Source organism: Corvus kubaryi, unplaced genomic scaffold (genome assembly GCF_017639235.1).
Source record: "Corvus kubaryi isolate FWS band 111438036 unplaced genomic scaffold, C.kubaryi_AGA036_p1.0 138, whole genome shotgun sequence".
Taxonomy (NCBI): Eukaryota; Metazoa; Chordata; class Aves; order Passeriformes; family Corvidae; genus Corvus; species Corvus kubaryi.
In genome coordinates this window covers 17083861-17098677 of record NW_024580672.1, presented here as the reverse complement: position 1 = coordinate 17098677, position 14817 = coordinate 17083861, and the positions used below count along the sequence as shown (strand labels likewise).

The window sequence follows — 14817 nt, the reverse complement described above, 5'->3', positions numbered from 1 at the left end:
GCTACTTTGAAGTCTAGAGCAAAATGTATATATTTAGGGAGCTGTGAAGTTACTGCTACTCTGCATCTGAATGCTGCCTCTGAATCCATAATATTCCATTCCATAATGTTCCACTGGCATCTGCATGATTCGAGACAAGGGATTTTAAATAATGAGCCTGTCAGTGGAAGCAGTAAGAGAACAAAAATGTCAATGTTCTCGTGCTTCAAATGAGGAAATGTTCTGAAATTAAATTCTAATTATGTGATAAAAACTCTATAAAAAGAAAGGGAACAATGTAGAGCTTAACCAGTTTGGAGCTAAAGACATATTTTAAAGAAGAGATAAAGCAAGTTGGGGTCGTAACAGAAAATTCTGACATCTCTCAGAAGAATCTTTCCAGCTCTCATTAAAAAATTTTCCTTTTTCTGGGACTTGTGCTTCACTCCTATACTATAACATGATGTTTTCAGGCCTAACTGTGCCTAGTGGGTTATTTGCCAACAGGAGGGACAGAAAAATCCTTTTATTGTGATGAATGCTCTTGTTTGCCAACTGCAGGTCAAAGAATTAGAAGAGCAGCTAGAGAATCAATCACTGCATAAGGAGATTAGTCGCCTTAAACAGCAACTAGAACTTTTGGAAGAAGATAAAAAAGAACTGGAGCTGAAGTGTCAGCATGCAGAAGAAAAAGCTAGAGACCTAAAGCACTCAGGTAAAATTGTGTAATAACTCCCATTTTAGGGGTAAAGTGTGTGTGGGGAGGGTGGTTGGTACACATCTAATGGAATTATATGTGTTATATTTGAGACCCCAGAAGCTTTTGTGTAGCTGTGATCCAGACCTGTGCTTCACTAGTCAAAGTACAGCAACTGCCTTAACTGCAGAACAGCTGTGTCCAAAATGTGTGTGAAGAAAGAACCTTGTAAAATTTCTGTAAGGAACAAAAATCCTGGTGTTAGGTTGCCCTGAATCTTACAGATGGATAAACATATGGAGATGGCTCTCTGTGTGAAAGACATGAAAGATGGTACCTGGAATTTAAAGCCACTCAGTTGATTTTTAATTTGTTTACATATTTAAAAGTAAGTGTAAAACACTGTAATTTTAATTCAAATCCGTCATTGCAAGAACAAAGAACCATGTCCACTTTGGAAATCATATTCTTACTTCTGCCATAACCTACTGTACACAGAACAATTGCTAAGGATTTTTGTAACTAAAAGAAATTCAAGACTTTTTTTCCTCTGTTTCTGCCCTTCCCCAGTTAATTACATTTGACAGCATTTCAAGTGCAGAAAAGTAATTTCCACATTTTAGGTCCGACATGAAAACAGTAGAGGAAAAAATCCATTCTGTCACCACCCAATTTTGACCATTTTTATGGGGAAAGCCCACACCATCAGTAAGACAGAGATAGGTCTGGAGGCTGAAATTGCCAATTTCTGTCATCTCTTGTTAGTTCATTCTCAAATACAACCTCAAATAGAGCATTGCAGAAATGGATAAAGTTTTCTCTGCTCTATCATTTTATATGAAGAATCCTGTATGAGGCAAAATTTCAGTTTCAGTAGTAACTCAGGTTGGAGGTAATTGGTTTCATGGGAATCCTGCATTGTTCTTGGTAGAAAATGCCAAAAAATGGACTTCCAGCAGTTGTGTGGTTTAGTCTTGTTTGTTCTTTAGTTAATTAGTAGGGTTTTTTTCTTAAACTGTCAAAGCTGGTTTTTAGAGGAGATGAGAGAGCCCAAGAACTCACTGTGGTTTCTTTCATTGCTCTTGTGCAGTTGATGAACTTCAGAAGCGAGTCCAGCAGTCTGAAAATCCTGCTCCGCCCCCGCCGCCACCACCGCCCCCGCCTCTCCCTCCTCCTCCTCCCCCCAACCCCATTCGGTGAGTGCTCACACCCAGTGCTGCTCTGCAGAAGCAGAATTCCTTACATCAGCTGGCATCCAAGCAGGAAGAGTGTTTTTAAAGGAAAAAAGGCTTTCTCCACCTGTCTGGGGCTCCTGAGCAGCAGCACACGCTCAGGGCCCCACCTGCCCCCAGACTTAACACCCTGACCAATTTTGAACAGTGTCTGCCTTGCCAAGCCCAATAAATTGTCTAGACTGTGACTTTGGAGGAGGAGGGATACCTGTCTCCTCTAAATTTAGGAGATTATTTTTTTTTCTATTCACCTGATAGCTGTAATTACAGACTTGTGAAATGCTTTCTATTGCCAAGAAAACTCCTTTGAACCAAAGGATATGTTAGATTATTGTGTGTCCCTTCACGTCAGATACTGATGATGAAAATGCAGACTCTGTTGAGTTCCCACAATTACTTTCATAAGTTAAAAAGGAGAGGGAAAAAAAAAACAAAAAGAAAATTACCACCCAGTCATCAAGCAGTTTTGGGCAAAATTACCAAAATTTGGCCTGATTTCTGCAAAGGACTATGAAAGAGCATGACCAGCCTATGATGTATCAGACATTAGACCCAAATGAATTAACTAAATACTAAAGGGTGCTTAGTTAATTTTAGAAACCCAGCTAATCTCTTCATGTTGTCTGCTTAGTTTTAAGAATAAATGGACTTTGATGACAGTTTGCAACCTTCTGTATTAGAAGTGACATCCAGGAGTCTTGTAAACTACTGTGTTAAATGTATGAATAGATAGATTAGCGGGGAGAATTCATCCCTTTGTTCATCTTGCATTGTTTTTAGAAACTCAGCATGTTCAGGAAGATTGTGTTTGGCCTTTTGCTTCTTTTATGTCCATTAACTCATTTGGCCTGCTTGCTTCTTTCTCACTGATGGGATAGCATGAATTAACTGTGTAGGGGTGTTGTGGGATTTTTTGTTTAAATTTATGCCCTTTACTGTTTGGAATAGGTGAAAGTATTAATTTTAAGCCCTGTAGTAGGAAAGTCAGACATCTTCCTCATGCAGTATGACATGTATGTGTATAGAAGTTGTTTCAGGGCATAAGCACTGGGTGCTGGTTTTTTCTGGGACAGAGATTTGACCCTTGATGGCAGGGATGTCACTCTGCTGTGTAAGGAATGATGTTCAGTAGGGAGTGACTGGCCTTACTGACACATCAGATGTGCACAGGAGCTTGTACTTGTTCTTGGAGATGAATCATTTACTGGTGTGGAGGTTTACGTTGTGACTATAGCGAGGGGATAATTATTTGACACTGTAGGAAGATTACAAACCTGGAGATGGTGAGGAGATACTGATCACCATATTTAAGTGTCCTCTGGAGAACAATACTTCAACATCTACAGCTCTCCTTTCTGTTTATTATGCCGGAGCAGCTTCCATTTGTCATGTGTCACAATGAGACCCTGGCTTTTAATATTCAAATCTGGAGTGTTTTGATTTGTGCCTAATGTCTGTTAAAAAGAAATAAATTTCTCTGGTGCATTTTGATGGGAGGCATTGTGGGGGGTAATTCAGTGCATCTGCATTCAAGAACCATTAAATGAGTCTTTTGTAAGTGGCTGTATAATCAGGTATAAGCAAGCTGGTGGTGTGTTGTGTTCAGGCTGATCCAGGACAGAATGACAATCTCTGTTTCCTTTTCCCCCCAAGGTCTCTCATGTCAATGATTCGCAAGAGATCTCACTCCAACACCAACGTGAGCAAGAAGGAGAAACCTCCTCAGCAGGAGTCAGGTATGGCTCATCCCTTCTCAAGCCATGTGGGTTGTCCACTGGTACTGCAGGAAAAGCTGGTGGAAAGGAACTGTGGATAAAGGTGGTGATTCAGATGCTTTTAAGTGTCAGCATTAACTACAGCTGTCCGTGTCCCAGCACATTGCTCTGCCTTGCAGTCCAGAAATGGGATTGCAGCCCAGGAATATGTGCACCAAGATGGGAAGTGGTATCTTCAGTACTGTAGCTTCGGTATTCCTGTGAGGGGTGGCTGAGGACTCTGGGCTTGTCTGCTATGGAGAAAAGGAGGCTGAGGAGGGACTTTATTGCTCCCTACAGCTCCTGAGGGTGGGACAGGGAGAGGGAGGTGCTGAGCTCTTCTCCCTGGGATCCAGTGACAAGACACAGGGGAGTGGTTCAAAACTGCCTCAAGGAATGCTTAGACTGGACATAAGGAAGCATTTATTTATGGTGAGAATGGTCAAATACTGGAACGGGCTTCCCAGAGAGGTGGTTGGTGCCCCAAGTCTGTGGGTGTTTAAGGCCTTTAAGAACATGCTCTTACTTTTGGGTAGCCCCAAAGTGGTCAGGCTGTCAGACCAGATGGTCACTGCAGGGCCCTTCCAGCTGAAACATTCTGTTGTATTCTACTGCAGATTTCCTTGAGATCCCAAGTAGATTTGTGTGGCCCTCATGGCCATCTCTGCCTCCACAACTGAACTGATCATCAGCATCCAATTTACTTTTTCCAAAAGGATTTGAGTATGAACAGTCTTTGAGGCTGCAGGTCAAAAACCTCAAGGGAAGACCTAGCACTTGCTGTAACTGGAGGAAAGTTCTAATCTACCTGCTCGAGCTGCAGCATGTGCAGGGCTTTGTGCTTCCACAGGTTACCTGGAAGAGGCAGAAGACCAAACCTACGAGCGTTAAACAGAGAGCAGGTTAAATTCAGCATAATACAGGGAAATTTCCAAATTTCCACATGGCAATTTCTTCTGTCCAGAGTCTCTCCACAGAGCTTGTTTGTTAAATGTTTCAGTTTTCATCCCTCAATTCATATCTTGTGAAATTACCACTCAGAGTTGACTGTAGTTTTAATCCTTTAATAACACTGAAAACCTAAAACAAAACAGTCTTACACTAAGGTGGCTCTGCATGCAAAGTAACAGCTGAAATTGCATTTTATTGTTGTTAATGGAAGCTGGAAACTTAGTACGTTGAGAACAGGAGTTAAGTACAGACTTACAAATGACTGTGAATGCCTGAAGAGTCAGAGCTAGTTAGACAGGCATTGCCAGTTAAATAACCAGGGATTTTCTTGCTGTTTCTCTCTTCCTTCTGAAACAGCAGGAGTTTGTTTGTGGTGAATTGCTTAACTCATTTGCTGCCACTTAAACAAAGAAGGGAACCTGGCTGAAATTATAGGATATAACTGTTAAAAAAAAACCCCTGCTGTTAGCAGACTAATGGTATGTAAGTCAGGCTGGATTGTTGCATGGAACCAACAGGCAGGAAGTGGGGGAAGGAAAGTATTACTCCTCCCATTTTTCAGGTGAGGAACTGAGAAATGGAGTGACTTGGGCAGGTCCCTGGGGGAATTTCTGGGAACTGGTTACCAGTCTGAGAGAAATAAGGTTCTGGGTGTGGATAAAATAGTTAGAGAAGTGACCTTGTACTGAGACCTCTGATGAAGAGTCAATCTTACCTTTTGGTAGAAGTCCAATTATGGTGCCTTGATTTATCAGGGTTCCTTACCTTGAAGCATCCTAGATGTTTTGATTACACCTTTTTGTTGAGACTGTCGCAAACAGTGATTGCAGGAAATACTATGAAATTCACTCCAAGTTCTCTACTCCCCATTCTTTCATTGTTTATTAGCAAACTAACAGTTCTGACCTTTCTTCAATCACATATAAACTGCTTTTTCTCTTAATAGTTGAGCTGTTCTTAAAATAAAAATAAAAAAGGAGAAAGTTCTGTCTTGATCTAGTTATTATATCAAACTTGAGGCTTATTTTGACCCCTGTTAAGGACTTAGAATTTCTATCCCATACCACCAATTATGCTTTTATATTTGAAACAGCCTGTTTGTGAAATTAAAGCCTGACATTGAATCGGCTTAGAATACAGAAACCACATTTCTATGAATCATCAATAGTACCCTGACAAGTGAGAGAGCAGAAGTCTTTTTAAAATTCCTGTTATATAAGGTACAAGGTTGCAGCTTTGAATAGCATCAACCCTATTTCTCTATGTATTTGCTTTAAGTGCTCTTCCCCCCTCCCCTTTTTAGTATGTTAAGGGTCTTTTGTTTTGTTATCCAGAATGCTGATAAGTTAACAGGTATTGTTTAGGTTCATCACAGAGTCATGTCATCTGAATATTTTGCAGTCCTCATACCAAATCTCTTGAAAAAGCAGCCATTTTCATTTCATGGTATTTCAGTTTTTCCCTTTAACTTGATGCAGTGTTTTTTCAAGGGGTAGGTTTAGCTCAGTCTGAGGTGTTGGTGTGTTGTTCCGCCCAGGTTCTCAAACCCACTTGAAATGGGAGACATAATTGGGAATCACTGTCATGGGGCATTTGCAGCTTGTCCTGTGTCAGTGGAGCTGTGAATTCCTGCTGAGCCACACAGGAAGCAAAACTCTGTTCTTTCAGTCCCTGGTGCTTCATCCTAGAGCACTGAGCTTTTGCAATTCCCAGACAGTTCCAGGAGCTTTATGTTTTTCAGGATGTGGGTCTGCTTCTGTCCAAACTTCTGCAGTTTGGCGTTTGCAGAGTCAGGATCTCAGTGTAGGTTGGCATTTTAATCTTTAGGAGCTTAGGACAGCTGAGCTGATAGCAAAGGTTGCTGTATCCAGAATGAGAACATGGTTTTTTACTTTGTACCATTTTTCTGCAGTTCCTATCTGAAATGTGATCTGCTCTTTGACTTTCCTAGCAGGTGAAGAAGTTACAGATCTGAAGAGGCAAGCTGTGGAAGAAATGATGGACAGGATTAAAAAGGGAGTTCACCTGAGACCAGTCAACCAGTCAAGCAGGCCTAAAACAAAGGTTTGGAATAAGTAGCAGACCAATAATTTTAGCTAAGTACAGTAATTTACACTGAAAATAAACTTTTCTGTTAAATATTCAGGTGAATACGTTTTCCTCCCCTCATTTACTTGGCTTGATTTTGGATAAAATGAATTAGAGGAGCATATACCTGAAGAACAGAAAAAAAATGAAGGCAGCAGTTAAGTAAATGAAGGCCAGTTTCTTGGACACAGAAAAGAAGCCTGTAAACAAACAGCTGCTAAGAAGCAAAAAGCACAGAGAGAATACCTGAAGTGGTTAAAGGGGATGATCAACAAGTAGGCTGTGTTAGCACTTTTTTTTTTCTTTTATGCAGCACTTACACCTAGTACCTGAATGGTGCTGTAGAACATTGCTTACCTCCTTCACAAAAGCATAATCTTTATGTATAGTCTGTGATTCACAGTGTCAAGAGCTGAGGCTCTTCTCTTCATCTGAGTAAGGAAGTAGATGGAATGTTAGCCCTGTGCCCACGGGAGGAGGGGGCAGAGGTGCAGAGTCTGTCCTGGGCCGTTTCTTGTGGCTTTTGACATCCATGTGTTGTGTTTGTTTACAGCCGGAAACACCAAAGCCCTCTGAAAGTGCAATGAAAGAACTAAAAGGGATTCTGGTAAGAAAACTTGCATATTGTATTCCATTTTCTTCTCATTGAGCTGACAGGGCCTTCTGTGCAAAATGTGGAACTTCTGCATTTTGGTTTGAAGCCTTAGAGCAGTTTTAGGGCAAATCCCCCAGTTCCACCTTTGATTTGACTTAAGGATGGTTTTGGTCTTGCTAGGAGAATTTGTTTTTGCACTCTGCTCTGGGTTTATGTGCTCCTGCCACTAGAAGGGATTTTATGGTGTGTGTCTGCCCTAGATCCTTGGGAAACTTTCCAAATACTCACAGTGGGGATGCTTAGGAAGGGAGAGGCAGCTGAGTATCTGTATCTAGTCCAAAGCAAAGCCCCTGGACTGGACATATAGTGAATGTAGAGTTCTCCTCATCAACTGCTGCCCTCTTTCCTGTGGCACCAAATTTCTTGTTAGCATAGGTGAAGTCCAAATAAAGCAATAGCTGTGGTCTGCCTGCATTTATTTATATGTAGAAAAAATTGATTCTGAATAGCTATCCACATAACCACTTCTCACAAAATAAAAACATGAGGCATGTTTGGTTCAGCTGAGAGCAATGTGCTAAGTTTGCTCCTGTTGTGTCCTTTACTCAAGTGTTGCATTGTTTGTTTTTAACCAGTTGCTTCTTTTGCACCAGAGCTAAAATTGTATCAGTCAGAAGGAGCTGCAGTTCTTGCTCCCTGACTTCTGTAACCCCGAAGCTTCTCAAGTGCCATTTTGGCACATCGGGTGAAATTCTGCCAGTATTGAAGCAAAATACTTCAGTTCCACTCTGCAGAAGGTGAAGCTAATCATTCTCATCATCCTGTGGGTAAACAGCCCTTGTAAAATCCAGTTCAGTAGTGGTTTGGGGGATGCAAGGCAGTACAGCAGAGTGTAGCCATAGCCTTTGCTGTGATTTAAAATCACCAGTGGGGCACCAGTGATGTGTTAAAGTTGCTGTTCTCCAATCATGTGAAAGCAAGGGAAGAAGGGAAGAAATGATCTAGAGAGTCACCAGACCTTAATGCTGAGCTCTAATTAGAGGGACACGTAATTAAATGCGGCGCTAAATAGGAAAGGAATGAAATGGAACTCTGAGGCTGTGCTTTAATCAGAATTCCATAATTACAGGAATAGCGGGATGCGGTGTGCTGCTTGGACCAGTGAGGGTTGGACAGAGCCATCCTGCCCAAGGTCCTTTCGTTCTCTAATAGCTGTTTTATTTCTTCAGCACTGTGTCACTGGCACCAGGGGAGACTTGATTATGCACTTCAGAGGGAGCAGAGAGGAACCTGCAGGCACTGCACTTCTGTGTTGGGCTCATTGCTTTTGAGCCTTTCAGGGTATTTGCAGTGCAAGACAAACTATAAAATGCAGCTCCAGTCTATTCTTGAGAGCAGTGATTATGCACAGTCAGACAACAAACATGGGGGTGGAATGTGATGGAGTAAACATTTGTTGTTCCTATGCTAATTATGCATTTTGTGTAGACCTCCATATAATTGTTACAAACAAAACACATTTATGTTGTGCAAATTCCAGAGCTTGAGTGGCTCCCTTTTTTAAGTTGCTTTTGTACGTGTACATTTGTACAGATCTGGAGCATACTACTAATGAATAACCTGCTCAGTAAATTTCCAATGGTTTTGAAAAAAAATATTTTAACTTTTAGGCAAGAGTGAAGAATTAAGTTACTTTGCAGGGCTCTTGAAAGTAGCACAGCTTGTGCAACTGAAAGTGCTATTTCCTTTTGTCGTTGGCTATTTCTGCTCAGAAGTTATGTGCTTATCAACAAAAGATGTCAATAGAATGTTATCTGTGGTCTGGAAAAATGCTATTTGAGTCTGACATGTTTTGGAAGACTGAATAAACAAGATTTCTGGGAAGACTCAAAAAGAGAATGAAATAGTATATGGGTACCAAATTTTCAGTTGCATTATAAACATTTTGGGTGAGTTTTACAATCAAGTGGGTTCTGATTCAGTAACTGACTGTTGTGGGTTGGGAAATGCATGCAGTATGCACTAAATGCATGTGTAAATTCCTGTAGGCAAGTTGGCTTTGCTTAAAGCCTCTCTTCCTCCCACTTTAAGAAAAATGCTCCTGGACCTGCAGCTTCACTGATTCTACATGCTAGCCTTGGCATAAGGCAGTAATAGCATTTACTTCTGTTCTGTATGTACAAAAAACCGTTTCAACTTGAGATCTAACTCTGTGCAAAAGAGAAACCTTGAAGTGTGTAGACATAGGGTCAGGTTTATGGCAGACCAGCTACACTATAGGATATAATATGCTGCAGTTGTGGCTGATAAATACTGACTTTTGCAGACATATGTACACACCAGGATGCAGCAACACAGGACCATGCTAAAATAGAAAACCCACTGGAGCAATAACAGATGGATCTTTGGCTTTTTGCTAAGAGAGGTTAATTATGTGCATGATAACTCTCTGGCAGTTTTTTAAGATCCTTTAAATGTTAAGATGGACGGAGTTGGCAGCTCCTTGCGAACATCAGAATTTGTTCATTAGTGATCCAGAGCATCCCTCTTATGCCTGATATCACCCCACTAATGTGTAGTAAGTGTGGTTTATCCCCACATTAAACCCAAGTAAGGGTGGGGTGGCGAGCTGATCCCAGAAGCTCCTGTTGTACCGATGGAAGAGCTTGGCCCGCTGCTCTAGAACTGCAGTGTGAAAGATTCTGAAGTTGTGCACATGAGCTGCTTAGCAAGGCATGATCTGTCCTCAGAGAGCTTCTCATGCCTGTTTCTTGCTCTAGGAAACACTGAATAAATCCACCAGTTCCCGAAGCTTGAAGTCCCTTGAAACAGACAGTGGTGAAACAGAGCTGGAACGAGTCCTGCGACGCCGGAAAGTGACCACTGACCAGGACAGTGGCAGTAAGTGCTGGGCTCCTTTGGAGTCCTCTTCCTCTCCCTGCATTAAGTGACTCTTGAAGCTTTACATTCTGTTCCAGACCATTGCCATTGCAGCCATTGAGAGCTCCACCTTCTTCTACAGTGACTCCCTTCCCTGTCTCACCTGTTGCTTTTGATCCCATTTTCTCCAAGAGATGCTTCTGTCAGGATTTTCTGCACACACAGACACATACACTCAGGTTCCTCTTTCCAGCCTGGAGCTCAGATGTTACTGCTGGAGTTATTGCTCGAATCTACTGTGAAAATACTCTTGAAAGTAATGCTAGCCAGAGAAATGAGATTTGGGACTGGTGATTTGAGTTAACCTTCTCTGCAGACCAGGGGTCTGCAGTTTTTATGCTGTGCTTTACTGTAATCTTCTGTAAAAAACTGTTGACGTTCTGCTTGGTTACAAACACAGCCTGTGCAAGTGTAAGTCCATGCCATAGTACATGCAGATGTGGCTGGTTTGAATGTCACTGCAGAGTTTTATCTTGGACTTTGCAGACAGTTCACTGACTCCTCATTACTACTGAGAACAGGCTTTTCAGCCATCAGGTTGGGAGAGCACCAAAGTTGTGCCTGGGTAGGGCTGTGTGGGCAGCAGGAATTCCCACCCCAGAAGGCAGGAGGATCAACCCAGCAAGTGCTGCCTGTGGTAAAAAAGGCAAATCTTGGTGGGGAGAGCAGAAGCTGCAAATGTGGTGTTTTGATACTCTCTTGCACTGGATGCTGTTGATTAAAATTCCATTTTGATTTCTGCACTTAGCTAGAGTTCTACTCTGCTCTTGTGTTGTTTCTAGACCAATCTGGATAATGGAAGCATTAAACTTTCTTTGGATTCTAGGTCCCACTGGAATCTTGGCCACATCAGAATCAAAGTCTCTGCCTGTGCTGGGTTCGGGAGCCAGTGCCCCACAGGCAGCGTTGGACAAGAAGGATGTGGAGACAGAATTCACTTCCAAAGTACCCAACTCAGGTCCTGTCCCCAACCAGCCTAAGGGTGCTACAGGCTCCAAGCCTACTTTACAGTAAGTAGAATATGGATTTATAGATATATTGTAGAACAAGATGTGTTTAGCTGGTGTGTTTTGAAAATGATTTAACACCAATTTTGGTTAACACAATAAATGTGCAGTCTGCAGCTGTTTACCACTGACTCCTCAAATAATTTCCAGTCTCATGTGAAAGGAGAAGTTAAATTCTCTGTAATGAAGTTCTTTCCCCCTAAAACCTGTGGACGTTCTTCAAAAAAAAGTTCCTCTTCTCAGTCCAAAAAAAAACCTCAAGAGATTTTGAAAAATAACAAGGCTGAGGGTTTATTCCATATCCTGAAGAGAAGAGGGATGATAGTTATATTGTTAAGTCTTGATTAAAAGTAGTTCTGGCAAATATTTTCAAAAATACAATCATGTGAGTCATCTTGGTCTATATGCTGGTGTGCAGGGCAGTTTCTGTTGAACCAAAACAAGTCCTGAGTATTACTCTTAAAAATTGGTTGGCAAAAAATTTGAATTACCTTGAAATGTCATGATTAAAAAAAAAAAATTAGTGCTGCATTGCACAGATGGGCAGCAGAATTTTTCATCACAGCAGATTGAAGACCTGAACCCAGCATCAGAGTTAAACTTACTTCAGCAATATTTATTTCAGATTCCCTGGAGTATAGGTTTGTTCTCCAACCATACCAGGCTCCTTTTGGAATTAGGCTGTGCACTTGCTTCAGTTCCCTTGCCAGATTGCTTGTCAGTTTGTCACTTCAAGAAAAGGAAATAGATGAGACAAGTAAGATTGGCAGAAGATTGTAGTTATGGCTAATTAAACCTCTGATTTCCCACTCTGTCCGTTATAAAATACCACCAGTACCAATTCTAGCAAGTCTCCATTGCTTTTTTCAGAGGAGCAAGTCATGACAAATGAGCTGAATATTCAGTTTGCATCTATTTTTATGAACTGATACTTCACTCTTACGCAGGTACTTCCATCCTTTATTTTTGAGTGGATGAAGAGCCCAATTTCCTTTTGTGCTCTACAGTTGTATTTAATTCCTACTAAGACTTAAAAGCAGAATGCCTTTTTCATTCATACGTATTTTCCCCTTTTATTTCATGTAAGTATCCTTAGAGGAAAGATGATCTTCATTTTAATTTAATCAGAAAGATGAAGATATGTTCAACAGTTAATTTTATTGAATAATGCCTTTGCATTTTCTTGAACTCCTACTCTGACAGAAGGGTGAGGTTGTTCCTGAAAAATGTGTTTGTAGTTCGTGGATTTCTACTATTTTGAACAAACCAGAAAATACAAGCAACTCCTGCCACCTTTTGTGTACCTTTGTTCCACTGAACTAAGTGGAAATTGCATTTACAAGAAAGGAAATGAAATAATTGCAGGCCCCAAGGTCTTACAGAATGCGTGGTGAATTGACAGTGAAAAGGATCTTGTGTTGACAGTCACAGTTGTTATGTGTTATAAAAGCATATGTGAAGCTCAATTTATTTCTCAGCTTGCCTATTCAGTGACATCCCGAAAGACACATTTCACTTCAATTTATCCGTTTAAAGCATTAAAACAAACGTAGTGGGCCAGAGTCCTTCGTGCTGCAGGGCTTCCTTGCACTGAGCCACTGGTGTAAATCTGCTCAATGGGCAACACTCATCCTTTAGGGATGGTTTTCCAGCAAGAGGGAAGGTGCTGGGGCTCTCCTGCTCTGGTTTGGCCAGGCTGGCAGGAGGAGCAGGGACAACCTGCAGGCCCCATACCACGTTGCAGTGCAATTGCTTTCCTTTTCTCTCCTGGGTGCTGTTTGCAGCAGAGGTTGGCAGAAGCAGCCTCCAGACTCCAAGGTGTGAAAGCACTGTTGGAAATAGGGCTTGTTGGAAGCAGGTAGCAGAGGGAAGTTCATTTGGCCAGCAAGTCTGACAAGTGGACTCTGTAGTTAGGGCAGTTTTCTCTGAGCTTCCCTGGAAGCAGCTTAGTTTGGATCAGCAGAGCACTTCTGAAGCAAATCTCACTGTTCTCTGCGTTTGCTATGCTTTGATTTGTATTCTGGAGTGTTCTTAGTGCATCCTGTATCCCTGGATTCAGTGGATGAGTGAAGCTAAACCACGGGATATGGTCCAACCTTTTTGGGTGTCCTGGGGGGTCACACAAGAGCTGGTTCAGTGAATTACCCTGAAATCTGCTCTGCAGCAGGGGCTGCTTCCCTCCATACTCTGCTCCCGTTCCACCACTCCATTCCAAGTAGCCCGTGCTAACTGAACAAACAGTGCCCTGCCTGGACTGCATATCCTACATGAGAAATCCTCTTCTCATTCTTCATACCTGAGGTTAAAGGATGCAGCTCCCTCATCATTTGCCATTCCTTGAAATCTGAGCAAGGTGTGACTTCTTCATCTGTTTGCAGCAGGTAGCAAACATTTCCCATCACAGGGGAGGACTGCATGTCTCATAATTGCCAAGTGTCTCTTGCAGGGAAGGGTTTATTCTCTTTTCTTCACCTAGATTTTAATGTACAGCTTGCTATAGAAAACCTGAGTTTAGAACCTCTAGGTGAGGTGTCATTTCAGTGCAAGAGGTTCTTGTGTGTCTGAAGCCATTAAGGAGGTGGTTCGGAATGTGTGAAATTTTGCTGAGGTGGTGCTTAGGGGGGAGACATCAGTAATGTGTGTCCTGTAGGCAAACTGAGGCCTTACCTCAGTGTGCAGGTAACTTCCTCTGCAGATCTCTTCCCCAGTGTTTAACCCAGCATGAGTGTAATTCTGCTTAGAAGAGGTGACAATTTATATTCCTTGGGAGCAAAGAGAGTTCCCGTAACCCCCTGCAGTGTTTAGGCACAGAAGGGAAAGGTGTGTCTGGCTCTGCCCCTGGGTTTTTGGTTGTTTGGTGGGGTTTTTTTCAGCACTTTGTAAACATTGTGTTTCTGGGCTGCAGAGTTCTCTGCTGACAGAGTGCACTACAGAGAGGGTTAGTGTTAATCTGATGATTTTATACAATTAAAGGATTTGTCCTCCCTCTCCCGGCTGTAATCTTAGTACCCCAAATCATCCACCAGCTCTGCAGGGAGCAGCTCAGCCTCAGCTGGGCTGAACTGCAAAGGTTTTCCAGTGCAGCTTGAACATGGGCAATTTGGTTTGAACAACAGATGAAGAAAACAATGGGATGTTCTGGAAGTTGGAGGTCTCCTCAGTTTTAACTGTTGTAAAAGCTACCGATAGATTTTTCTTAGCTTGTACTCTTTGTGTGCCTTCTCAGTGCAGGCAGATGCTCTCCCAGATTCTTCATTTAAGTAAATTTTCTGATTTTTTGGGCTTTTTCAAAAAAAAGTACCTGAAAATGGGAACAATTTCCATGCTAAAGATTGTCTGCAGTTCTGTTCTGCTGGCTGCTACATTGACCACCTTTGTACTCAGCTGGATTTAGCAGGGGCATTCTGAAATGGAGAAGGTTTCTTGCACGTCCTTCACAGATGTCTGGTGTTGCAGGTAGCACTGGTACTATCAAAGAAGGGAACAAAGGGCTAATTCACCAGTGTCACTGTTTATATTCCCTGTAATCTCTGTTGGACAAATATTGGTAGTAGTGTGATGGAATTTTTTGTTC

General features: G+C 41.9%; 1 protein-coding gene across 2 annotated transcripts in view; it reads left to right on the top strand.

The window, feature by feature from the left end:
• Nucleotides 1-14817, top strand: part of SHTN1 (shootin 1) — a 47574-nt gene that overhangs the window by 28162 nt on the left and 4595 nt on the right. Inside the window, exons 9-15 of one of the 2 annotated variants that reach the window (XM_042019419.1) lie at nucleotides 541-694; nucleotides 1767-1872; nucleotides 3562-3644; nucleotides 6568-6677; nucleotides 7255-7308; nucleotides 10077-10197; nucleotides 11063-11246. In XM_042019419.1, coding sequence (XP_041875353.1) covers nucleotides 541-694; nucleotides 1767-1872; nucleotides 3562-3644; nucleotides 6568-6677; nucleotides 7255-7308; nucleotides 10077-10197; nucleotides 11063-11246 — 812 coding nt within the window. Of the gene's footprint in view, nucleotides 1-540; nucleotides 695-1766; nucleotides 1873-3561; nucleotides 3645-6564; nucleotides 6678-7254; nucleotides 7309-10076; nucleotides 10198-11062; nucleotides 11247-14817 lie in introns of both variants that reach the window. The other variant, XM_042019418.1, reaches the window with a different exon arrangement.